The following is a 27,232-nucleotide window of genomic DNA, read 5'->3' as shown; positions in this document are numbered from 1 at the left end:
TTTGACATAAACAGAAAGTAGTTCCCTCTAGGTTATCCCCTTCAGTGAAACCCTGTGAAACCCTTTCTCATTTTGTTTGTCATCACCTTTAGCGGCCTGTTTGTTTTTACGGCTTTGTAATTTGAAACATCCAATAAAATAAACCTGTGACTAGTGAACACTCGGACACATGAATCAGATACAAAAACGTGAGTTTTTATCCCCCAAACTGTCAGATTACTGCCCGAATATATTTGTTTCCCGAATGTAAACACAATCAAGTGACAATGACTGCACCATTATAACTCAATTATTTCAGTCACACTTTGCATGAAGTCTTGTTGTCATCTTACACTATGGATTAAAACAGTTGAGCTGTTAAAAAAACAAACATACGTTTTAAATGAGACTGCCCGATCACATTTGTTCCTGAATGTAAACACATGTGACATTGTCTTCACCATATAACTCAATTATTTCAGTCACACTTTGCATAAGTAAAAAAAAAAAAAAAAAAAAAAAAATGCTCGTCATACTGTCCCCTCACACTTTGGATTAAAACAATTGAGCTGTTAAAAAAAAGGGTATAAATGTTCACTTTAAAAATGAAACTGTCCAGAACACATTTTTCGCGAATGTAAATAATCATTTTCGACGATGTCTGCACCATATAACTCAATTATTCCAGTCCAACTTTGCATGAAGTTAAATTATATTCAACTTGCTGTTGTCCTCTCACACACTTTGTGCTGAGTAACATGCCACGGCTTACATCCAATCCAATCCGATTTCCCCCTTAATCCACGTGATGGGTGTCTGACTGACAGGAGTGGTTTTAAGAAAGGGGGATCTGGAGGGTGTTGTCACACCCACTCGGCAGCACTGTTGGTACCCAGAATGGGTGCCACTCGGTGCCCTGTGCACAGGGTGCACCACGGGCTTGGGTTGGATTAGTGGTGCTCGATTTAGGCATTTTCTAAGCGATGGTTAGTGCATTTAGAGCAAGGTGCAACTATAAAATAAAAAGCCGCGAAACTAGCTTCTTAAATTGGCTAATTTGCATGTTTTGTATAAAGTTTCACGTGGGTCTAAAGCTAATGATGACACAGCGTTTAATTAGTAACTGTGATTGGGTTATGATATGACACTTCCTGATACGACAGGCACCACCACCAGCTAGCGCTGTGTGTGAATTGAATGACTGTTTTATGGGTGAGTTTGCGGTGATTGGTGCGACCACGGTGCAGCGAAATAGTTTGAATGGGCTCATTATTATGTATGTTTTTATATAAAGTTTCACGTGGTTAAAAGCTAAAGATGTCACAATCTTTTTTTTTATTCTTTATTGGCGGTATATTACGATTAGATATGCAATTTTCGTTATAAAACTGATATATCCATTATCGAAAACTGCTAATTTTTTGCGTTGCATCAACAATTTTAAGATGTTTCAAGCTGCATATTAAAGAGGTCTCTACCCTACTCGGCGTTATACATTCGGCGTTGTCTCAAAAAGTTTCAAATTAAGTTTTTACAGGTTCGTTTTGTTGTATATATATATATCTTTATTTAACAAAATCAAACAATTCCAAAAACCAAAAGGACATTCAAGAAAGATTTACACAAAAAAACCACACATGGTGCTGCTACAAATCTCACCTGATTACACTCCCACCATGCCAAGTTTCAAATCCCATAGCTTTATGTCTCTCAGTAAGTTCATATCACTCTGTTGAAAAGCCTAGTCATTTATCACCATGTACATTTTAATGAAATACCGCTGAGGCTATAAGCCGCGCTTACATGAACGTGGACTTGATGCGTAGTGTGTTTGTGTGTCTGGCAAAGTACTTATGGAATTTACGTAGTGATGGTAGAATCGTTATAGCGGTATTCTTTGTCGCAATCTAATGTAGGTGTCGTGGTTTTCCATTTTGCCTTTTATTTGATTTGCCTGTCAGCTCTTGATGATGATCGGATGATGTTAATTTCATTAAGGATTCGTCTTAACACGGGAATCTGCATAAGGGGAGTGAGTTTTTAGCTTAGCGGAAATTGTTGGTTAATTTATTGCTTTTTGTGTGTGTGTATTATGTAATAAGCTTGACATTACATATAATCATCATATGTTGTCAATGTGATGCTGATAATATATATAGGAACAATTATGCAATTAAAGGAACACGTTGCCTTGGATCGGTCGAGTTGGTCTTTGAAAAGCGTTCTGTAACCGTTTGTTATAAAATGCATATGGGTAGAAAGATGCTGTAAAAGTAGAATACAATGATCTACACAAATATGCCTCGAAATCGCGTGGTTTTCGTTTTACCTTGGCGACTAACACGGTCGGCCATTTATGGTTGACTCCCATAAATGGCCGACCGTGTTAGTTCGCGACGTAAAAGGAAAACCGTGCAATTTTGAGTGATACTTGTGTGGATCATTATATTCTACTTTTAAAACATCTTTCTAACCATATGCATTTCATAACAAACGGTTTCAAACGCTTTTTATAGACCAACTCGTCCGATCCAAGGCAACGTGTTCCTTTAAAGCCACATGTGAACTTATTAGCTGAAATCGAAGAATTTGTTTTCCCCTAACGACATTGCAATATTTTTGTTCCCCTTTCCGTCAAATTTGGCTCTTTCCGTCAAAATTACCATAATGAAATTGGCCTGCTCTTTTACCAAATCATTCCAATGTCGTTTGGGGAAAAACTTAGCACCCGGGTGATCCCCTGGAATGACGTCAAAGCTATTCGAACGCACCGGGGTCGACCCAGGGAAGCTAAACGAACGCACCCATTATAAATTCCAAAACAGAATCAAAATCGACACCAGAGTACACATAGAGCGTGATTGGAAGATTACACCAGAAAAAAAAATCAAACACTTTCGATCTTTAGCTGTGCTCCGTGGTCATAATGGGTTGATGTGGCTGGCAGCCAGAGGGGCCCTTGCATGCCAGCTTCTCGAACACGTTGTAGCCGCGTCCTTCGCAATTCAGCTCTTAGCTGCGAGAGTAAGGATAATTAGCCCCCAAATTATTATTATATTATTAGTTAGGGGCGTTGAATCATTTGAATGGTAAAGTTCACACCGATATAGATTTATTGTATATAGATGTGGATATATGGCTTATTGGTATTTAGTGCAGATGTAAATACTATTAATTATGCAAATTTAAATATGTAAAAGCATTACAGCGGTATGAGTCAATACTGACGCAGATTTCAGTAAACGAACAGTCGGCAAACTGTATAAAAAATAATCTTTATAAATGTTAATGCCTGTGATTTGACACAAAATCATTAATTAGTCGCCTGTTAATAAACTGCTTGTGATCAATAAAACGGAAATACTTAGTAATAATAATAATAATAATCTTGTCTGCAATTTGATTATTCAATGTACTCTTTCCAAACCCAAGTGTCATTCCTTAGAATTGGAGCACATTTTTTTTTCTTGAATTGTCGAAATAGTTTTCCTTCATCTTGAAAACCGATTACATGTACATTTTTTCTCGGGATCGGTTCACGGTTGCCTTCTATATGGGTCGGGCTGGAATGTATCAGTAATGATATAGGCTTACATGTACTTTGACCGGATTGTATGTTATCCAAGAAAGAGCGATGAGTGGAAGGTGTCTTGTGGAGTGGTCAGTTTTAGCTCCTGGAAAAGACCAATACTTCAAAAATTTACCAGAGCGGGACTGGAACCTGGGACATTTGGATCAACGTGTCGGCGCTCTACCTACTGAGCTAGAGCCATGTAATGTTGACAGTCTCTTATAGCATCTCTTATATCGTTACGGTGTCCGCTGCCAAAACATAGGATTCGAACTTCCTCTAGCAACCTTGGTAGTCTAGTTGGTAAGACACTGCTCTAGAATTGCAAGGGTCGTGGGTTCGAATCCCACCCGAGTAACATGCCTGTGATATTTTTTTCACAGGACTCGGGAAAGTACTGAGAATACAGTGCTACCACACATCGGTGTATGTGTAAACAACCAAAATTAGTGTTGGCAGTCTGCCTGTTTTGACGACATCTTTGTTCGGTGACTTATCTGAAAGATATCGGTTCAAAAACTACCCCATCCCAACTTTCCTCCCGCCCCCATCTCTGAATCTTGGATGACCTCAACTACTTTCTTAACCACCAGATGGAAAAGACAAGACAGTATAAACCGACGTCATGAATAAAGCTTTGGGAGAGTGCGTGGTGCGATACCGCCACTGTTCGACAGAGTCACCGCCGTGGATCGCGTAGAGCATGCCGCCTGGCTTTAGCTTTGAAGCGACCCGCGTCTGGCGGTAATTCCCCGTGACCAACCCAACCCTGACCTACAGTGAATGCTGAACTGACTTTCTTTGTCATTAAAGATGCCACCTATGGTATTATGTCACCAACCTCGATTCAACACCTTAATTAATTAACGGTTGAACATCTAGCAGTGTTAATTACACATTTCCATCTATTCCTCAATGGGAAAAAGTTGTTATGACTACGAATTTCATTATGTTCGTTATGAACAATTCTCCATAGCCCATGTAGGCCTATGTAGAATGCACGTACACTTTGGTATTATCAAGATTGTGTCTAAAATAATAAAGGGCGTCCAGTTTTCAAAGACCGAGTCTGTATAACACTAACAACTCATGAATTTATGTTAAATTTGCATACCAAAATTAATATTCTAAAGAATATTAATTTTGGTTTTACCCTTACACCTTCAATAAAATAATGTTTGTATCTATTTCATCCTTGACTGATGTTGTGTCAGCCACTGGACTTGGGTATGTTTTTATTTCATGCCTTTGTTTGTCCCATGTTGTACTATTATGTTTTGTATGTATGGGTACTGCCTAATTCACATGCTGTACTAAAGGAAAAAACAGGCACAATTTTGTTGTGGGAGTGTTGGCTCTGACTTCCACATTACATGGTTGGACCCGCAAGTTTACTAGATATTTTTACTTCTTATTTTCCCACACCATCGTCGTCTAGCCTGTTTCACTCCACTGCAGGAGGACAGCCTCTTCACCAATTCTCCGTTTCAATCTACCTTGCGCTGTCTGTTACAAAGCAATGTCCCTATATTATATACTTAGTTCATCTCTCCATCTTCCGTTTTCCACACCATGCAAAAGTTCAAACATCACTCGCTCCAACAAACCCGCAACACGTGTGCGTCTTAAAACCGAACCTATCCATCTAAGCTCTAAACAGGCAATCATAAAAACTGTCAAGTTAACGTCTCAGCCCAAGCTACCCTTAAACTTGAGGCCATAATTGCTATGACCCCACCGACCCCAGAGGCTGTTGACTGACCCGTGGCGTACCCGGTAGCTGAAGTCCCCCGTGGATTCTCGGAGGATATACCAGCCGGTCTCGGAACAAAAAAATGCGAGTGAAACGTTGATTACCGCTAACCGTCCGGAAAATTGTGCTGACAAATAAAAGGCCATAAATACATCATTTGCTGTGGTAAACTGATTGATACATTGAGGGTTGTTATTGGGTTTTATTTCATCTTTTTACGATATGTCAGTCTCAACATCGTGATCGTATGTGAGATTCTGTGGTTGTTTCACCTTTTTAAGGCACTGAAGGTGAACGTTTCGAAAACAGAAGGCACATGTTAAAGGCAGTGGACACTATTGGTAATTGCTCAAAATAATTATTAGCATAAAACCTTACTTGGTGACGAGTAATGGGGAGAGGTTGATAGTATAAAACATTGTGAGAAACGACTCCCTCTGAAGTGACATAGTTTTTGTGAAGGAAGTAATTTTCCACGAATTTGATTTCGAGACCTCAGATTTAGAATTTGAGGTCTCGAAATCAACAATCTAAAAGCACACAACTTCGTGTGACAAGGGTGTTTTTTCTTTCTTGATTATCTCGCAACTTCATTGACCAATTGAGCTCAAAGTTTCACAGGTTTGATATTTTATGCATACGTTGAGATACACCAAGTGAGAAGACTGGTCTTTGACAGTTACCAATAGTGTCCACGGCCTTTAAGTAGTGTTTAGCATTGCTGCCAGTAGCGTCGAAACCTTGAGATCATAGGGGCTAATGTGCTGCATACTGACCTTAAAAAAGTGTTTGTCAGATTTTTAAATAATCTTCAGAATAGATTGGATTCAGAAAGTAAATCTTCTTTGTTTTTGAAATATTCTCAAAAATTCAAATAAGTTGATTAAAATAAGAATATTGTTTGAAAAATCTAGAAAAACAACGTGGGTTAAAAAAATTAATGACCATAAATAATTTATTCCTTATCGAAGAGTCAATATTTCCCGCCGTTCTATCTCTTTTAAAGTGCAACAAAAAACACTTTTTTAAAGCCTGATGTTTCGACCCGAGCAGAGTCTTTCTCGAAGGGTAAATGGCACATTTTCTACAGTCTATGAAAAGTTCAGCCCTTTATACAAAAAAGGGAAACATCTTGTTCCATAGACGAAATATTTACAACCGGTAATTCAAGCGAAGCCGGAGGGCCACATAATTTTCTCTGAATGAGAATTCGAGTTTTCCCTAGTGTGGAACAAGACAAAGTACCGGCGGGTGAATTCGGGCAGCGCGACGAGTGACGAAGGCCGGGGGTAGAACGACACTTTGCCCCCGCATCAGAATACGACTCCGTCTCGGTAACAAACACCCCGACAATGTGGTTAAACAATGCCGTAATGTTTTTAAATTGGTTGTGTTGTATGGTTAAATTGTGGTTCATCGATAATTCATCTCTTTAAGATTGGGGAAAAGTAATAGATTTTGCTGGGAAATTTGTCCCGGTTTCGTGGGGGAACTCTGCTCAGTTGCAAATCTTGTACACTTTCCGGAAACTGACAGAACCAAAGTTGCTGATTTTAAAAAGAGTGACCTGACTTGGATGTTTGTTTTCTTTGATTTACATTGTAATTTGTGCCCAATTTCAAAGAGCTAATAAGGCTCAAAACGGCACAATTGTCCGGACTAGAGTAAGGTCACCTGCCAAAATACCTTTCCACATGCACCACCTGCGACTGGTTTCCTACTGACGTTTGCTAAGCAGAAAGTTGATGAGCAAAAATTTGTACTGAAGCAGCTCTATGAAATCGGGCCTAGAAATAATTGTAAAAAGAGATAATGCGCAGTCCAAACAATTTATTGAAGATTTAGAAAGAAAAGATATTCACACCCATTAATCAAGAACCAAACCTTAACCATGGTTTAACTTTTTACAAAATACTGTATTTATTAAAATAAAAAAAATGCTCATGTCAGATATGCGTCGCAAAACTGCACGATAATCGGCTACGCCCGCTGGTATAATACTTAAATGCGCAGTCCAAACAATTTATTGAAGATTTAGAAAGAAAAATAACACCCATTAATCAAGAACCAAACGTAAACCATGGTTTAACTTTTTACAAAATACTGTATTTATTAAAAACTTTGCACAAAGTTTGTTACAAAGGCACAAAGATAAGAACTCATTCTAAGGTAATATTAGGTGTTCTTTAACAATCTTCAGCTGGATCCGAACCGTCTTCGAGAGATTAAAAGGGTCATAACTCTGTGTATTAAGGCTCAGAATAAGGTAGATAAATCGAAAGGTCTATAGAACAGATTGTGCCGGCATCTCTAAATTCTTGAATTACGAGCAAGAAGTACTTTATAATAATTGTCAACTTCATAAGGAGACAATAGTAATACCTACGTTCTTTCAATTAAAATCTGTTTCCCCCAAAATCTATCGATTGTGCCATATACCAAAAAAATAATCTATACAATTATTTAACACTTTTTAGTGCATTAATTACTTTATCATCTTCGAGATCAATTCAGATACGGGAGTTTGAACGCTATAGGTGGCGGGAAACAAAGGCCTTTTCAATCCACGGCTCATGCTCCGGATTCGGCTCAGGCTAGCTTGGCCCCGCGGTTGTTTTGACAATTTGCGCATGCTTTGCGTACGCGCTCAGGGCTTCAGACGAGAGGACGGAGCCTGAAGGCGAATCCAAAGCCGAAGCCGTGGTTTCGAAAAGGACCATAACATGAGCATGCGCATAACTCTTACAAAAGACCGAAGGTAATTCTTCTGCCACCCTATAGCGTTCACAAACGTCACCCATTGATGTCGTTTAATTATAAACTATTTACAATTAGTTTATTCCTGTTTATTTAGTGCTAATCTCATCTCAATTCGACGAAAAACAAACTTACATGCAGTTATATAAAAACGCTCACCTTTTTTTATAGAAATGTCATAAATTAAATAGAAAATTATTTTGTTTTGAACAAAACACGCATTATTGTTCTCTGACGTTCAAAGAATTATTTACAACGATATTCAAATTCAAAACATGCGAGGGCGTTACCTTGTGCTTATTGCGCATGCTCTAAATTTTGTACACAGTGCCACAAAAAAAGTGCGATTAGTTCTCCCCTGCGAGACAACATTTTTAGTTGCCAATACGTTGCTTGGCAAGAGAATCATATAAAATGACTGTTAAACCATTTTAACGTAAATCAGATACTTTAAACTGTTGCTCTATTTTCATGAGGACTTCATCTTTTGGGAAATTAGTGGATCACAAAACTTAATGTGACATTGGAACACCTCTTTAAAGGGAATGTACACTTTTGGTAATTGTCAAAGACCAGTGTTCTCACTTGGTGTATCCCAACATATGCATTAAATAACAAACCTGTCTAAATTTGAGCTCAATTGCTCATCGGAGTTGGGTGAAAATGATGACAGAAAAAAAACACCCTTGTTGGACGAATTTGTGTGCTTTCAGATAGGAATTGAGAAATTACCTCTTTTCCAAAATCTATGCTACTTCAGAGGGAGCCGTTTCTCAAAATGTTTTATACTATCAACAGCTCTCCAATGCCCGTTACAAAGTCAGTTTTTAAGTTAATATTTGTTTTGAGTAATTACCAAACGTGTACCTTCCCTTAAAATCACCCTGTGTTTTATTTAGGATAACTCTTTCAATAGCTTGATTTGGAGTAGGCCTATTTCTGAATGACTATTTCCCGGAGTGGACTCTACATTTCCAGATACCTAGCGGTTTCCATGGCAATGTAATTTTTGTTGCAACTCCATTTTGAATTAAACAATGAATACGATTATTTTGACTTTTGGAAAAAAAAAGTGAGTAAAATGAATGCATTGGTTGTAGTTGTTTACAGGAAATCACACGTGCATAAATTCAGTTTTACCGTGTACCGTTTGTGAACCAGAAACACCATTAGAAAAAATTACATGAAGTGTTTTGTTGTTTTGCTTTTTTTTACGTTAACTACAAATTATATCACTAGACATACGGCTTAAAAGTATCTTTCTCAAGGGGAAGGACGCAAGTGCCACGACCGGAACTCGAATCCAAACTCTGTTGATCAGAAACACAAGAGCTTGAGTCCAGTGCTCTTAACCGCTCGGCCACGACACTCGCGTCATTGTACGTATTCGATGTGATTAATGACAAACATCAGAATCATTTAATGTACTGTAAGACAAACCAATCATTTCTACTACATCTTCTTCAAATTCCTGCCTTTGGCGGATGTTTTCCTTGTGCATAAATCTTTGTTTTATACAGGGGAGAACTCACACTTCAACCTTTGAGTGCTTTGTTTCTCTTCTTCCAGTTTGGTGATGTTATCCCCATTATTTGCTCTTGGAATTCCCTTCAATTTGTTTTGCAAATTTGGTGAAAGAATTTTACTCCTAGAACATGCGCTAAACAATTGTGGCGGGCTCTGGTTTCAAAAGGTCCACTAAATATTCCCTTTTGAATTCATTCGTTTTAGTTATCAGTAGTTGTCTCGCTAAATTTCTGAGTTAATTTAAGATAAGTACTTAAGTAGGCCTATACCTAAAGAATCTGGACACGTCCATATGGGTCCAAGAGGTTGCTGTCTTCTTTTCCGGGTTGCGTCTTGGCCTTAGCTACGGTAACATGCATTGAATATTTCAGACATTAAACTGGTTCCACCGCCAATAATCGTTAGTGACGTTAGAGTGACATCATTGCATTATCAGCCAATCCTCATATTGTCGTGGTTTTGGTTTTTATCCCCAATTGGAAGCAGAAGTTCAGTCTTTTTGAGTTGATATTTTTTCAAACATCAGTCAGAATAGGTGGATCTCACATTAGAGGTATCTGGTGCATGCTGTACTCCCTCGCTCGTAGCCTAAGATTCGCCAGGCTCGGCCCAATTCCAAGCCCTACTCCAGAGCTGTCCGCCCCCACCATGCATGGGTTCATCAGCGTGGGTGCGCTACCGGGCGACATGCTCACCGTGCCGGCGAGGCGACTGTAGGTAGTAGGGCTCCAGGAGGCGAAGTCGGCCGGGTTCGTGACGGGACACGGCCGGGCCGCCACCGGTTGCTCCACACTGACGCCGTTCACATTGCCCGCGACTCGGCGGGCTGTCGTCTTGGATGCTTGGTGACTTCGTTCGTTACGCCGGAATTTCGCCCGTCGGTTTTGGAACCAAACCTAAATATGTCACACACAGACAATGAAAACAACATTAACACTAGTACACTGGCTAACGGGCATTTGCGGTGGTCTACTAGTTGCTACAACACTGCAAAGGTTGTGGGTTCGAATCCATGCCTGTGATTTTTTTTTCCCACAGAATTCGGGAAAGCGTCTTTCCACCGGGCCGGGAAATTTATTTTTGAGAGGGCAATGATTATCTAAATAAAGGTATATGGGAACATCTTCAAAGGGGCATCAAGGCCATTGAGGCCTGATCTATCCCAAACCTAGTTTTTTTTCTGCCCACTTTCGTACATCGCATATTTCCTCCAAATGTTCCCGCCATTTTCTGTCTACTCCCACCTGTAATTTTACACCGCCACGCTCTCATAGTTCTGGGCCACGCAAGCGGGCTGCGAAGCGGGCTCTTCGGCTCACCTGCCCGGTCAAAAGGGCGCGGTAGACCCCTCACCTGAGCTCAACCAAACCGGAACCATTCGTTACGAAAACTCATCCAAGTGCATCAAAAACTCAAATGCTCAATTATAAAATAATAAAATAAGTAAAAAATCACAACCCCGGGAACGCGAACTTGTTTTTCCGGTGTCCTGGTTAGGGTCTGAGATGCAGGGGGTTTCCCCATGGGAGAAGATAATAACTCATAAATTAAAAAGCCCAGTAAATAATATGGCACCGAATGAGAGCACGTCGATAAAGGTAAAGTCGCAAGAGAGCTTGTAAATCTGTCCTTTGACCTAGAAATACCTTCAACCGATATTTAGTCCACCAGGTTTTTATTTTATTTTTAAGGGGTATTGTTTTAGGGTTTCCATAAAAACCGGATGCAATCTTGTTGGATTGATGATGGAACTTTGGTTTATTGGTGAATGGAAACTGGTGCAGAAATATTCATTGACATAAAACTTTACAAAGAAGGTACAAATAAATATTTTATGGAATGGTGGATTAAAGTTGGTGAACAGTAACAAAATATGCAAAGTTCCATAATGCTAACATGTAAAACTGTTATCGGAATCTATTACCCGCAGAAAGGTTTAAAGTTATTAAACGGGATTCATTATAGTTTGCAATTTATTCGTAGAAAGTGTTTTGTTTGGTCAATCATAAGCCTCAAATTCATGAAATAACAAACCTGTGAAAATTAGGGCTAAATTGGTCATCAAAGTTACAAGAACATAATGGAAGAAAAAACACTAGTGTTGGACTATAGAATTGTGTGCTTTCAGAAAAATGTCATGAAATTTTTTTTCATGCGGAGGCCAAATTCAAATGTTGGTTGGCACATTACTTCTTTATAACATTACCTCAAGGGGTGTTTTTAAAGCCATTGGACCCTTTCGGTACAGAAAAAACAAAAAAGTTTACAGATTTACAAATAATTTACAGGGTTTACAGAAGGTAATGGTGAAAGACTTCTCTTGAAATATTAGTCCATGAAATGCTTTACTTTTTGAGAAAACGGTAAAACAATAAAAATTCTCGTTAGCGAGAATTACGGATTTATTTTAAACACATGTCATGACACGGCGAAACGCGCGGAAACAAGGGTGGGTTTTTCCGTTGTTTTCTCCCGACTCCGATGACCGATTGAGCCTAAATTTTCACAGGTTTGTTGTTTTATATATAAGTTGTGATACACGAAGTGTGGGACTTGGACAACACTGTTTACCGAAAGTGTATAATGGCTTTAAAGTATCAATAGCTCGCCAATACTTTTAAGTGATTCTTTATGGTCATTAATTGTTTGAGTAATAACCAAAGGTACGCCCTCCCTCTAAATCAATACACAGATTGGTTCAAGCTACTCAAATGTATAACCTGCGGCATTATTATTAGTTATTTACCCGAGTGTAAAGAGTTGCAGTAATTATGACATATGGTCAAATTATCACGAGGTGACATGCACCGTTTAGCGTTGTGCAACCCCTGGTCATCGTGTGTTGCTACATTGTCACGCTTTACTGCTCGAGTTTGAGACTAGCACTGGGCCCTATTTCATAGAGCTGCTTAAGCACAACAACTAGCTTAAGCACAACCACATTATGCTTACCCGAATAAGGTTACCAGCCAAACTACATGTCACATGTACAACTTGTGGCTGGTATCCTGCTCATTTCTGCTGAGCAATTTTTTTTCAAAGCATTTGTTTCTGGAGCTCTATGAAATTGGACCTAGTGCCATGTTTTATACAGCTGCCTAAGCAGGAAATATTGCATTAGACAAGTTTGTGTAAAGATAAGCAAATCAGAAGGTTATTCGTCAGAGATTGCACATGTAAATTGACAATTTGGCTGGTAACCTAATTCTGGTATAAGCATGATGTTGTTGTTCGATAGCTGTACTTTTTGTGCATAAGTATAAACTCAAGTTGACCCGGTGTCAGATGCAATTGTGTCCGCCATGCAATACTGTCCTCTCCGGACACTTTTGCATATGCAATCGTGTCCGGGGCTATGCAAAAACCGTCCGGCGGACATGTACATGTATGTGCGAGCGTGCATGCACTGAACCCAATAATATGCAGCATGAATATTCACGTTTTTTATGATTGCAGCGAATACCCGAAGGCCGAACATTTCCCGTGTCATTCATGCACTTAGCTTGCAAAAAAATGGCGAACGTGTTCCGTCGACCAATGGCGTTTAATTTACTGCAAGGGCGGACACAACTGCATATGCAAATGTGTCCGGGCGGACACAATTGCATCATGCAGCAGCGTCCAGGCGGACACGATTGCATATGCAAAACCGTCCGGCGGACATTATTGCATGTCCTCCGGATAGTATTGCATGGATGACATAATTGCATGCGACACCGGCCGTATTCCCTCAAGGCATCTACATTGAATATGAATTGTATACAACCGGGGCCAGACTGTTTTGTCCACCCAGCCTCGGTTTGGTTTTACACTGTTTTTAGTACAAAATTGCGCTCACCTGTACCCTTGCTTCACTGAGGTCCACCTTTCTAGCTAGTTCTTCTCTTAAGAAGGCGTCTGGGTAGTGTGTCCTCTCGAATATCCGCTCCAGCGCGTCCAGCTGTGCCGTGTTGAAGGTGGTTCGATTCCGCCTTTGCTTTTTTCTCTGTTTTACCTGGGCTGGTGTGAGTCCCTCCTCTGATCCAGCTGGAAATGGATCAAAGAAATATTTGAATATAGGCCCAACATGAGGTGGGAACTACGGAAATGAAACAAAGGATACCTCATAAGTTAACTTAATCATTGTAGCTCGTAAGGCTGAGAAAACCTGTAGAAAAGGTTGCTTGCTTTAAAAAAAAAACTGTAGAAAAGGTTGCTTGATATTAATTATAAAAATATAAAAAAAGACTTAACTACTATAGTGATGAAACCATGGGTGTCTCTTTATTGAACTTCGTCTTTGTAGCTCGCAAGCCTAAGGAAACCAGTATAACAAGCTATAGGGTGCTTGTATTATGTGCAAACAAAAACCGGGTTAACCCCTACTCTGCTCCGATAAGTGTTCTGCCAATCCACGGGACTTAACGGCTTAATGTCCCATCCGAAGTAAAAAAAACAATCGCGGTAAATTATCTTAATGCCCAAGGATACGACCGGGACTTGAACCCACACTCTGCTTATCAGAAACCGGTGCCCCACCAATTAAACAGTGATTACGGTCACTTATGAGGTACCCTTGGTTTTATTACCAGCAATATATAATATAAAACATAAAAAATATATAAAATAAATAAACAATACAAAATGACCAGGCATATTACCCTTTTTGCAAAGGTAAAGCAAATTCATTCATTTTTGTTGAAATATACTGTTCTGTACTCGTTTTTAAAATGTTGGACTACTTGTTTGTGACCAACAAGGCATTTATCAACACCCCTAAGTCCTCGGTGTCCTTTGACGTTTCATCGGCTATCAACGATCAGTTATTCCAATTTTATCCTTAAACTGTTTCTCTTCCGAATTAAAGTGTTCAGTTTCACACACAAAAAAATGGATCAAAACGAAAGACATGTCCAAAAGCACATTCGATGTTATTACCAGATGCCGCGGCTCGGTGCATCGCGCAACGGGTTAATCTTTCCAAATCAACGGCGACCCTTCACTGATCCGAGAGCGGCTTTGCCCGGAGACCGACAAGCTACACAGGTAATCCCCCGCCTTCGCTAGACGGCGTGTAGAAAGCTCTCTACACGGTCGGCTAATTGTCAAATGATTTTTTTCTTCTTCAAATATTTTGTTATTAGATGTATGGATTCCCAAAATGAAGTTGGTATGCTTCGGGAGGAGAGAAAGAGCTGTGGACGATGAAGGTTATTCTTTAGGTGACGATGTAGCTTCTTATATCGCTGCGGTACCAATCTCGGTAGTCTATTTGGTAAGACACTGCTCTAGAATTTTAAGGGTCGTGGGTTCGAATCCCACCCGAGTAGCATGCATGTGAGATTTATTTCATATGACTCTGGAAAATACCGAGTATGCAGTGCTAACAAACATCGAGAAAGACCCTGCTTATAGTGGCCCAATTTCATAGAGCTTCTTAAGCAGAAAATATTGCTTAAAACGTCTGCTATAAGCATAACCAAATAGGACACAGTCACAGATGCTATACATGTGACATGGCATTTTTAGCTGGTAACCCTTTTTCTGAAAAGCATAATTTCGTTGTGCTTAGCTAGTTTTTGTGATTAAACAGTTATGTGAAATTGGGCCCTGTCATTAACTATCTTTTGAATTTATATAGGTACTTTTGGTTGGTTAGCAGTTTGCAACAGCTAATTTTATTTTCCGATTATGTGAGTTGTGCCGGGGGTGTGGCGTGATACCAACATGAAGCCAGCCCAGCATCTTGCCCTGATAATGATATTTCCATTGAGTGAAGTTAACCAGATGACGTTTTTACCCGTTGAACCAGGCGTCTGCAGAAGGCGTCTGCTTTATCCTAAGCTGACATTTAGTATCCATGGAACATGTTCTAATTCGGTCACGAGGTTATGGAGACTAATAAACTTTATGGAAATGTCAAGATTTATTCTTTTTATTCCGGCTGGGGATGATTTTTATTAACGGACATAATCAGGAGTGCCGAACAAAGACTACTGCACAATTCTATCATTTTGTTGTATGAACGTAATCAATGTACTGACACAATTTGTGTTAAAATCCCTCTCCTGGCGCTTTCTAGGTTGCATCATTATTAGGTATGATCCCTGAATTTATTATATGGAAACTCCAGGCTTCTGACTGGCAATCGAATATATAGATAGGCCTATGACAAAACAAGGAGACCATCAGTTACAATAGGTATAGCTCAGTTGGCAGAGTGCCGGCAAGTTAATCCGGATGTCGCAGGTTCAGGTCAAGACAACTTTAACCAAAACGTTTTTCAAATTTAACCAAGTCAGTTTCCCTTGTTAAGAAAAACCTACTTTCTTTGCGAGTTAAAACACCTTTGGGAATCATCTTAGCAGGCAATTTTTAAAGCAGTTTCGGGGTATTTCAAGGACTATGTCACCGCTAATCCTTCAACTCAGGCCATGATGTTTCCGAAAGTTTATAGTCCGCAAAACTATACCCACTTTTAACTTTTAAAAACCATAAGGTTAGTATCAAGTGAGATGACCACACGGAGTGGTGGAAGTTATCGAGGCCACAGTCCAATGTCAGAATTCCATCGCAGATTTTATTTCCGCTTTCCAACAAAACCAAGGACAAGATGGTCAAGAAAGTTTCAGCAAGGTGTACATGTGGGTTTCAGAGTGGCACCGTCTTACTTAAAGGAACTGGGCACCATTGGTAATTTTACCCAAAATAATTGTTGGCATAAAAACTTACTTGGTAACCTATAGCAATGGAGAGATGTTGATAGTATCATTGTGAGATGAGAAACGGCTCCCTCTGAAGTAACGTAGTTGAAAGAGGTCATTTCTCTCACTCAATCATTAAAAAGGCTTTATTCTTGAAGTCTAATATTTGTTTGCAACTGAAAGCACACGAGTTCGCTATTCTCTTGCAACTTCGATTTCATGAATATGTTGGGATACACCAAGAGAGAATAGTGGTCTTTGACAGTTATTATTGAAGGTGTCCAGCGCCTCCTAACAGTCGAAACAAAAAAATGACTTATTAAAAAAAAGTTTGTTTATGAGTGTGTTTAACATGAAATTGCAACCTGCCGTGCGTTTTCAAGATACTAATGATGCACAAGGAACCGACCCGTCAACAAAACTTTATGATTTTGAGAACAGTATCAGAAATGGACACGTAATGATAATCAATAGTAGGCAATGGCATTTCAGTTGTTTTTTTTTCCTTTCATCAGATGTCTTCAAGAACGCATATTATTCAAAAACAAATTAGTCAAGAAAACCAACCTCTTCCTACTGAGTTAGTTTGTTCCAGATGCACAAAGTGTACTAATTTGAGTGAGCACCTAATGTTGTAAAAAGACAGTGTAAAAAGACAAGCTCTAATTAAAATGACATTTAGAGATATCATTTACTACTGAATGTATTGCTAATGAGTAAACTATTGTGGCAGCATATTATAATGAATATTAAAATTAATAGATGGAAATTTCAATATTAATATAGTCACCTTCGTAGCAGCCTGTCGAGGTATCATCCCCGCCGTCCATCGCGCCGTTGTGCCCCGTGGCGTCACCGAGTGACGACGCATCCGAAAAGTCCACGTGTTCCAGGTTGAGCAAGTGCGACACGGAGAAGTTCCGGGCCGCCTGGTGGTTGTGGTGCTGCAGCGCGTCAGATAAAACAGTCTGATGGACGGAGTTCTCAAAGTCATTTACGGATACCATATTAGTTTGGTCCATCTTTCTCTCTGTGTGGAGCTATAGGCAGCTCCTGGTTGAAGATTGATATGCAATCCAATACGGTTCGCTGTAGCGAAAGGATATGGGATCAAAGGCTTGGTCTCCTCACAACCAGCACACTAGTATCACAACACTATACTCTGCACTTACTTGGGAAATAATCCGAAGGAATGAAGGGTCGACAGTGGGTTTCTTGTTCCTCAATTTGCACTGGAATCGAAGATTGATGAGGTGGGTAGCCTAACTCTGTGTTTCTCCCTAATCAACGCTGATTGTAGACGTCTTCGAAGATCACCCTAAGATTAGATACCGGTTATGTCTCAATTGCGGTTGGCAACTTTATGATGTCACTTTCTTACTTAACGTTCAGCACGCTCTCCATTATTGTCACACAAAATGAATTCAATATGACGACTGCTGCCAAGGCAACTTTAGGTTTTAAATTTCGTAGTTGAAGTTGATCCTCAAATCGCAACTCGTTCAGCTATTGTTTGATCATGCGTTGATACTATTTTTCAGTCCTATAGAACAGCCGTGTTGTACAAGTCATGGTATTTTCACCAGCTCAGAGTCGTGTGACCTCAGTCATACACACATATGCTCAGACTAATAATTTGTCCAATCCACGTCTACTCTAAATAGTGATTTCTAAGACAGCTATACGAGACTCGAGCGACGGCCTACCAAAGTGAAAGGGGGTGTGTAGTGGACGAGTAGCCCGGTAGACATGTCCAACCAAAGTTGTCCCACTTTGAACGTCCCAAAAATATCGTCTGCTCGTTTCATGTGTCCCACCGCCACCGAAACACCCACTTCTCTGATTGGCTATCTTTCCTCTCGGTATGCTAATGAGCCATAGGACCTTTGACCAATGAGATCAGCCTAAAGCCACAGCTCGTGGGAAACCGTATGAGATAGTGTCCATGTGTATTTCAGCATAGTGCACCCGATGTCTTCATGCGATCGTGCCCAAATCAAAATGTCGGTTTGCCCTTCACTTCTAATAAAATGCATTAAATCACAGACATTGTGGTAGCATGGCAACATCATAACACTTTATCCGTGGTTACAAAATCCATGCAATTACCGGGCCTTAAACAAAATCTGCCCGGCTGAAGTAAACGTGGTGGATTTGGAAAGACTGTCATGAAGTTACTATATCGTCATCAATTTAGCTGAATCATTGTTTCAAATTTCATCCAATGGTAAGTCTTTATTTTAAATGTTAATTTCCATTTTAAATGTTAATTTCCATGAAGAATTTACAGTTTTTGTTAAAAAGTTTTGGCCAATGGTATCTGTTTCTTGAATGATTTCTGTAGACTCGAATATTTCCTGCTTAAAGACACTTGACACTAATGGTAATTGTCAACTAGCTTTCACATTTGGTGTATCTCAACATCATATGCATAAAATATCAAACCATGTGAAACCATGTCGCACCATGGTCACACGAAGTCGTGTGCTTTCAGATGCTTGATTTCAAAACCTCAAAAAATAATTCTAAATCTGAGGTCTCGAAATAAAATTCGTGGAAAATACTTCTTTCTCGAAAACTACGTCACTTCAGAGGGAGCTGTTTCTCACAATGTTTTATACTATCAACCTCTCCCCATTACTCGTAATCAAAAAAACTTTTATGATAATAATTATTTTAAGGAATTACCAATAGTGTCCACTGCCTTTTTAAAGCAGCACAATGAAGTTGGGCCATGGTCTAATAAGGATACACCAGGATACCCATGCACAAAGCTCAAGTAGACTTTGTTGTAGTGATGAGCATTGTCATTGTCATTAACATTTCTGTCAAGAAAACACTTTTGAAATAAAGACAAAAAAAAAGAGGGTTACATACTGAACATGCTCCACCCCCTGCGCTAGAACGTGTCTAGCTGCCGTGTAAACCACAAGGCTGATTTACAGAGGACATGTTCGAAGAGGGGATTATCTTGAGTTTGAAGCCTAATCCCTTCAACATCCTTCCAAAGCTATCGAGTGCAAAACTTCATGTAGACCGGATATTAGTAAGACTGTATTGCGGGGACTATTAGACGTGGATCTATCGCCTCAATGCGCAGTCATTTCCCTGCATCATCTTAGACGGCTCATCGCCGATGGAGTGAGGGGTGGGGGGGGGGGGGCAGTCACTAGGGTGTCCCCTCCCCCAAACCCACAGTCTTAGATATTAGTAAGACTGTATTGCGGGGACTATATTAGACGTGGATCTATCGCCTCGTTGCAATTGCGCAATCATTTCCCTGCATCATGTAAGACGGCTCACCACCGATGCAGTGCGAGGTGGGGGGGGGGGGGGCAGTCACGTGCACTAGGCTGCCCCAACCCCGAACCGCACTCAGTTGCACTCCCTGCACCATCTTTATGACGGCTCACCGATAGCATGCAAGTGGTGGTGGGGCGGGGGGCAATGTTCCCTCCCCATACAACTCGCTCCCCAGTTTATTCTTACGGTTTCTTTACGATGTAGTGTGGGGTGTGTGGGGTGGAGACGGGCTGTCATGTTGTCCCCTCCCCAACCACAGCCTTGGTTCACTCCCTGCAATAAGGCTCCCTATAATGTGGCGTGTGTTGGGTTGAGGAGGGGCAGTCATATTGTCCCCCTCCCAAACCCCAGTCTGTTTCACTCCCGGTGTCAGATGTAATTGTGTCCGCCATGCAATACTGTCCACTCCGGATATGACTGTATGTACGCGCGTAAGCGAGCATGCATGCACTGAACCTACGTATAAGCAGCATGAATATTCACGTTTTTTATGATTGCAGCGAATACCCAACGGCCGAACATTTACCATGTCATTCAAGACATGCACTTAGCTTGTAAAAAATGGCGAACGTGTTCCGTCGACCAAGGGCGTTTAATTTACTGCAAGGACGGTTTTGCACGGGGTGGACACAACTGCATATGCAAATGTGTCCGGGCGGACACAATTGCATTATGCAGCAGCGTCCGGGCGGACACGATTGCATATGCAAAACCGTCCGGCGGACATTATTGCATATGCAATAATGTCCCCCGGATAGTATTGCATAGAGGACATAATTGCATGCGACACCAGCATTATTATACGGCTCACAATGGGGCGTGAAGTGTGCTGGGTGCGGGAGGGAGGGGAGAGGGAGATCACTCCCCGTTTACCCCCCCCTCCCCCCTCCCCCATCCCAGTTTGTTTCACTCTCTTTCTCCAAACCATGCACAATTTTTGAGTAGATTATTTAATATTGTTCTAACCCGTACCAACCCGTTCCTTATATTTCCAACGCATCGATTGTTTTGTTTTCAGAGGAACCTCGTTAACGGCAGAGCCATTTTCAAAACTCCAGAAATATTGAACACTGAAATAATCCATGCCTAGCAGAAACAGGGTATGGGCCTACCAGCCGAAATACCATGATAGTATTATGTCGCTATACAGACGTCCTGGTTTGTTTTACTTTAGGGAACAATTATACGTTTTGCAGTTTGTGTAGACCTATTATCAAATTTTCAGTCATTATTCTTGAGAAATTGTTTTGCCATTATTTTACTACTGCAGAGTAGATTTCTAAATCCGGGATCGGGAGAGAGTTCTGAAAAGAACTGTTCTTTTTATTTAAAGTGGGCCCACATGCTGAGCTAGATCGATCGGGACTACTACATTCGCTTCGTAGATTGAGGGGACTTCTCGTTAACTTTACTGCCGCTGACTGAGTTATTGGTCTAAAAGTTTAGACTCATCCTGCTCTGAGTCGTCGGGAAACTGAAATGTGTTTGAGATGCTCTTTACGGGAGCTACTAGCCAAAGGAGCTGAGACCACTGAGGGCGCTAGTCAAAATTGCAGGTACAATTTATTATCGTATTTTTTTTCAGAGTGCATTCAAAATCGAGGGTTTAGAAAATCGTGTCTCTGCTGAAACTTGAACGCTTATGCCCAGTATAGCTTGTCTTCTTTATTTATGTTTTTTCTTTCTTGCATGATTGTCCAACGTTATACTTAAAGGCCTACAACAATCTTCACAAAATTAATTGATAATGGATGATGGACTAGAAATTATTACTAAAATTTCGAGAAGGATGCCCTCATCCATTCATATAAAGAACCCATGTATTTTCTTGCACAAGTTTCTATCTTTGTTACTTCTTGAATATTTTAAACATTGTAGCTAATTTTAGGCCTATCTTTCACAGATCACATGATCATCCAAAAAACAAAAAAAAAAGATTTTCTGACGAAGCCATGGGAGCGAGGATGATGCATGATCGTCCCCACTCGTCCCCAATTCATCCACGCATGCGTAAAGACACGTAGCCGTATGCGATGTCCGACAGCAAATTTTCCAAACCGTCTGTGATGTTGTTACACCATATTTTATCGTTTTTGTAAGTAAATTTTTCAGCAGTTTTGAAAATCAATCAACAGTTTCAATGTCTGTGACACTTATACTTGAATTTAAAGTTAGAATTGTCTGTACTAATGTGGTTATTGTTCGTCTAAATTCCTTGTTATTTCGTTGATGCCGATGCTGCACTGCCCACTTTCCCTGCTTCCGTATGTAACCGCACTTACCGTATTTTTGTGCAGAACCAGTTTCGTGAAAAAAATTGTAACTTTAAAAAGAATCGTTAAAAGTTCACATTAATGTGGGTCAAACCTACTTCCATTGACAGACAATACGTGTATCAAAAATGAAAACACAACTCAAACCAAAACTTCAAAAAAATACATTTTTTTTTATTGAAAATGAAATTGAAATTAAGTTGTCGGTTTCTTAATTTTTGTTAAAAATTTAAATACAAAATTGTAGTGATGATAACGTTGTTTTGGGTAGGCGGTTATGGCTCTCGGAAAAGATTCCGTATGGCGCCACCGTTTCTTTAGATATGAAATAATATAGTATCTAATTTACCTCAATCAATGAGATATCCCTTTTTGTAAAAATTTGTGAAAAAGTGGTGGTGCCATACAGAAAGTTCTCCTGGCTCTCTTTTAACATCCATGGTATCGGACTAGTTGCCAAGGCAGATTTTTCTTGTATCCAAAGTACAAACTCTACATACAACCTCCCACTGGTCTGTGCCATCATGATCAGACACGAGGATGGAGTATTCTATTAGGATTATCAAACAAAGTTATTAAAAAAAAAATTAAAAAAAACAAGTGTAATGTTTACTTGAAAATTCAAACAATTTATTAAATTAACATTGAAACAAAGTTAAATCTTTTGATGCTCATTTTTGAGAACATCTTTTGCCAATCATCATGCTCAAAAAGTTCTGAAAACGAAATATAATATCGTGAAGAGGCTTGTTAAATTTGTCACCCCAATTGTTAAAACGCATAATTAATGTCACTCTCTGATCTGGATCCATTTAAAACAAGTAGGCCCTACAAATTGTTGTTTTTCATGGTTTATTTATTGAAGTGATAATTTAAGATAAATTTTATTTTATTTTACAGATTTTGGAACTAAACACGACCCTTTTCAGCTCTTATTAAAACAGAAGAAGAATCTAGCACCATGTCTGGGGGAGACTCCAACCAAATCACGAACCAAGGAGGAGGTTTTTACAACCAAGGTGAGGTACCAGAGAGCAGACCTCGAAAGAACCCACGGCGCCCACAGCAGTAGCCATGGTGTCCTATCCTTTTGCTGTAGTGCCCTATTGCAAAAATCCTATACAAATTAGCATATTTTAACATTAAAGGATTTGGGTACTTTTTGCAACACAAAACACAATTTCCACAGATTTACATCAAACTTACACCGTTTGAAGATAATGATAGTGGAAAGCTTAGGTGATGTCGTTTTTGAGAAATGAGTAAAACAATGTCATAAAAATACGTTTTTACATGATGACTGAGGCAAAAATTATTTTCATGACATTGTTTTACTCATTTCTCAAAAACTACAGCACCTCAGCAAGTAATATTTTCAGGGAAGCTTTCTACTATCTTTATCTTCAAACTGTGTAAGTTTAATGTAAATCCGTGGACATTGTTTTTTTTTGTCCTACAAAAAGTACATAGACCCTTTAAGAGTGAAGTGCAAGACCTGAATAAGGTAAAAATTCTTAGCAGAATAAATCAAACAACCTCTCAAAATTTTATTCAAAGAACTCTGAACTACCTCTAGTTGCCGGGCAACCTCGGTAGTCTAGTTGGTAAGACACTGCTCTAGAATTGCAAGGGTCGTGGGTTCGAATCTGACCCCGAGTAACATGCCTGTGATATTTTTTCACAGGACTCGGGGAAAGTACTGAGTATACAGTGCTAACACACATTGATGTAGCGGTAAAAACCAAAATTAATAAACTCTGAACTAGTGCTTTTTCTGTTTTAAAAAACAGAACAAAGTCCAATCACAGTGAAAGAGCACTGCAACCCATATATAGTTGGGACGGCCCAACTAGTTGGGCCGTCCCAACTACAGTTGGGCTGTCCCAACTTTAGTTGGGCCGATCTAACTACAGTTGGGCCATCCCAATTGTAGCTCTCAAGTTGGCGACCGGTCCCAACTGTAGTTGGGATGATTTTTAAAGGTGGCAATGAACAGAGATATTTACTTGAACTGAATGACCATTAAATGTGACTAAATTATTTGTCAACAGGTCCTACTCAAGATGGCCCTCCTGCACACTGCGGCCAGGCACCAGACGCTGGACAAGGGTGGTACAATCAACAACCCAACAGCCAAGCTGTGTTCTTCAACCCAACAGATTACCAAAAGACACCGCCGGCAGTGTTTAACCCGTATAACCCCGGAGAACCCCCACCAAATATTGGTATACCCCAAGAGTGTCAGCAAGGTCTAGATGGGCAACAGCCGCAAATGGGGTACCCAGCCGCAACCCAAGAACCCCAGCAAGGGTACACCCAACCAATACAAAATGACCAGTATCCCAACAACCAGTGGAACAATGTGCCGTCAGATAACAACGGCAGCTACCCACAGCAACAGTGGGGTCAACAACCTCTGAATGGGACGCATCAATCGGACATGAATAATGTCAACCCAAACAGCTGGAGTGGAACTCCTGTCCCGGACTCTGGTAATAATGCTCAACAAATGGCTCCTCGAATTGGCCTGTACCAGCCATATGAGAACAGCCAACAACCCCAAACGGGCAACCCTGGCCTTGCAATAACGGACTATAACGACGATAACGATTCACACAGAGGATTCGGTTCTTTCTTTCATGATGACGACTCTGATTTCTTAGGGTCGAGTGGCACGCCAAGCTTATCTGCCAGCCAGAGACAAACACCAGATCCTGTCCTTAACGATCATTCAGCTGTGGATACTGAACTTCACCAGCAAGAAGCTACTTCAAGTCAGCCCCAAGTGCAGGACAACACTGATGTCCACATTCAGGGAAACCCTGATGGTACACAGCCTGGTGGAGATTTCGAACAACCAGCTACAAACCAGCAAACTCACATGTCAAATCAGCCAGATGTTTATAATCAGCCTGGAGTAGAAGTTCCCCAAGAGCCAAGTGGAGATCTTGGTCCCAGTATCCAACCTGTTAATCAACCTTACAATGCGTATGGTTCACCTCCTGTTCGCATCAGTCCCCAGACTATCAGCCCAATGTTTGGAGGCGCTCCAAACCTTGAAAGTGGAAGTAGCGTTGAGTATTCTCAGTCTTCAGATGCTCACGGTCATGGACAGTCACAATCCCAGGATGGGTTGTATTTAGACGACAAACCAGAGTCTAACTTCCAATCTATGAGAAATGACCCTACCTTGGTTCCTAGTCAAACATCGGATCAGGCACCTCCTTTTAGGAGTTCTGACCAGATCGCCAAACCTAATCTGAGCCTTCAGGGTCCCCCCTCCTACAGAGATGATCAAATCAACAATCATAGTCAAATTAATAGCCCATTTCTTGGGGAATCGGGAAGCCTGCACTCTCAATCAGCATCGACAAGTCGAAGCAACTCCATGTTGGGAGACCATGTTGGCAGTGAGCATCCTTCTCTAAGCCCAGCTTTTCAAGATCAAAGTCAGGGAAGTCTCAAGGAAGACTCTCAGAGTTTAGATGTTCATGTTACGTCTCAGGATGAAACAAGTAGAACCCGTGATACAACTGTTGCTCAAGGATTTCTCAATCCTACTTCCATTGATCAAAACAGTAACAGTGCGCCTTCTCCAGACTCTTATCTACAAAACTCTGATACTGTACAGCAAGCCCAATCAAATAATTCTCTTCCTTTAGCAGCTGAACAACCAACCTCTCAACACTTGGCACTTAATGATCCGCAACTTGGACAAGGAGGACAGCCTCAACAGCCACATTCTCTGGGTCAAGAAGCCCAATCTCAAAATTGGCAAAGTCCAAATGAGACACCCATTGTTCAAGACCGTCCTCTTTCAAATCCCAGAACAACAAATCCGACAATGGACACGTCAGTTCATGGTGAGGAGCCACAGCAATCACGTCCAGGCAGTGGTTTTTCTGCAGGACTGCCACCCCTCGGTCTTCCTAAACCTCAGCCGACGATCCCTCAAGGCCCAAAGGAACTGAGTCCCACAGATGAGAAGACTCCACTCACCCACCCGAGTGCCTTCCGCAGCGTTCAGCGCAGTCAGCAACCCCTGATGACATCTGTGAATCCCTCCCCTCCACTCTGGTCAGCAGAGGTTCCTCCAATGCCGGCCAATATCCTGCTAGCCCCGGCAGCACCTTCTTCAGCCGCCCTGGTCCTTCCTGTACGTCTCTCTACTCCCCAGGCAAACCCAGTTCCTGGTCTAGCAGCAAGTGTCGCCTCAGTCAGCGTACCGTCCCTACCATCAGAGGCTGTCTCCTTATTAACTCAGCAGCCGGCAGTTGACCCAACAACACAGTCAAGTCTCGGACCACAGACCAGTCTTGGTCTGCCCATTGCTTCATCATTTTCTCAAACGCCTTCCACTGAAACAAGCACCACTCAAATTACTAGCACTCAAAACTCTTCAAATCCTCTTCTCGCTCAGCCTGCTCTACCCGCATCCGTCCAAGTGCAACCATCTTTATCTGTACCTCTTGCTAACAGGACAGCAGACTCGATACAACTGGCAGCGTCAGCTCCCACTCTGACACCACCCGTTGCTGTGACACAAGCAGCTCCTGCGACTTTACCGCAGCAATCAGTGCCTGTATCAAATGCTCACATTCCATCGTCACAGACCCCTGGGATGGCCGTTGGGACCTCTGTCGCTCCGAACCACGCACCTGTCGTTCAGCAACAGCAACCAATTCAACATCAACAGCAGCAACCAATTCAACAGCAGCAACAGCAACAATTGAACACTGGCGTGGACAGCCAACAGCAGCAGCTGCCACTGCAGAATCAGCAACAGCAGCAGCAGCAGCAGCAACAATCGTTTCAACAACCAGGACAATCATTCAATCAAGCTCCAGATCAGCAAGGCCAAATGCAACAGGTACATAATGGCTTTCAATTTAAACCTAACATGGGTAGATTAACACAATTGACCCCTTGCCCCACCTTGATTGCACATTTGCACCATGGTTGTCCATCATTTTCACCATTTTGGGAGTTGTTAACCACCGGTTCTTTTCAGAACCAACACAACTCAAAAAGAGATATTCGCATGGTGTTACCACAAACCTCTCTTAATTCTACTTCTACCATGAAAAGTTTCATATCCTACTTACCATTTTAGGAGTCAATTCCTTTGTGTACATTTCGACTTCCAAAACGGTGGGACAGGATAGGCACAAGTCAATGCGCTTTGCGATGTGTAAGGCAGGCCTGATACTTCACGGAGGCAACGAAGGCGATTGCCTCCGTTGCCCCTTGCCATTGCCTTGGTGCCCTTGAAATGCTCAAGTAGAAATTTACAATTTCCTGATAGGGTGCCCTTTGCCAAAGAGAAAATGCCTTGGTGCCCTTGCCCTTTCAAAAACGAAGTATACAGCCCTGGTAAGGGGTCAAA

The 27,232-nt window shown here is 41.0% G+C and overlaps 2 protein-coding genes across 7 annotated transcripts in view; one reads left to right on the top strand and one right to left on the bottom strand.

The window, feature by feature from the left end:
• Positions 1-7,456: 7,456 nt before the first annotated feature.
• Positions 7,457-17,938, bottom strand: LOC139948185 (paired mesoderm homeobox protein 2-like). The gene is made up of 3 exons (XM_071946248.1): positions 17,061-17,938; positions 13,426-13,613; positions 7,457-10,483 (listed from the first exon to the last, which is right to left on the bottom strand). The coding sequence occupies exons 1-3, from the start codon at positions 17,290-17,292 to the stop codon at positions 10,130-10,132; spliced, it is 774 nt and encodes a 257-aa protein (XP_071802349.1). The 5' UTR covers positions 17,293-17,938; the 3' UTR covers positions 7,457-10,129.
• A 3,658-nt stretch (positions 17,939-21,596) lies between these two features.
• The window catches only part of LOC139948024 (uncharacterized), a 29,621-nt gene continuing 23,985 nt past the window's right edge, over positions 21,597-27,232 (top strand). For 5 of the 6 annotated variants that reach the window (XM_071945996.1, XM_071946000.1, XM_071945998.1 and 2 more), the window contains exons 1-3: positions 21,597-21,668; positions 22,747-22,865; positions 23,898-26,716. In XM_071945996.1, coding sequence (XP_071802097.1) covers positions 22,808-22,865; positions 23,898-26,716 — 2,877 coding nt within the window. In that variant the 5' untranslated portion in view covers positions 21,597-21,668; positions 22,747-22,807. Of the gene's footprint in view, positions 21,673-22,746; positions 22,866-23,897; positions 26,717-27,232 lie in introns of all 6 variants that reach the window. The other variant, XM_071945995.1, reaches the window with a different exon arrangement.

The sequence above is a fragment of the Asterias amurensis genome, chromosome 15 (assembly GCF_032118995.1).
Source record: "Asterias amurensis chromosome 15, ASM3211899v1".
In the NCBI taxonomy this organism is placed as follows: domain Eukaryota; kingdom Metazoa; phylum Echinodermata; class Asteroidea; order Forcipulatida; family Asteriidae; genus Asterias; species Asterias amurensis.
Note: the sequence above shows the minus strand (reverse complement) of the source record. Positions and strands in the feature narration are given on the sequence as shown.

Bases quoted from the DNA above. Each gene is read 5' to 3' on its own strand.
- LOC139948185 (XM_071946248.1), bottom strand. From the start codon at position 17,292: ATGGACCAAACTAATATGGTATCCGTAAATGACTTTGAGAACTCCGTC. The intron at 13,614-17,060 runs GTGACTATATTA...ATCCATTTCCAG, and splicing joins CTCGACAGGCTGCTACGAAG to CTGGATCAGAGGAGGGACTC. The intron at 10,484-13,425 runs GTGAGCGCAATT...TGACATATTTAG, and splicing joins TCAGTGAAGCAAGGGTACAG to GTTTGGTTCCAAAACCGACG.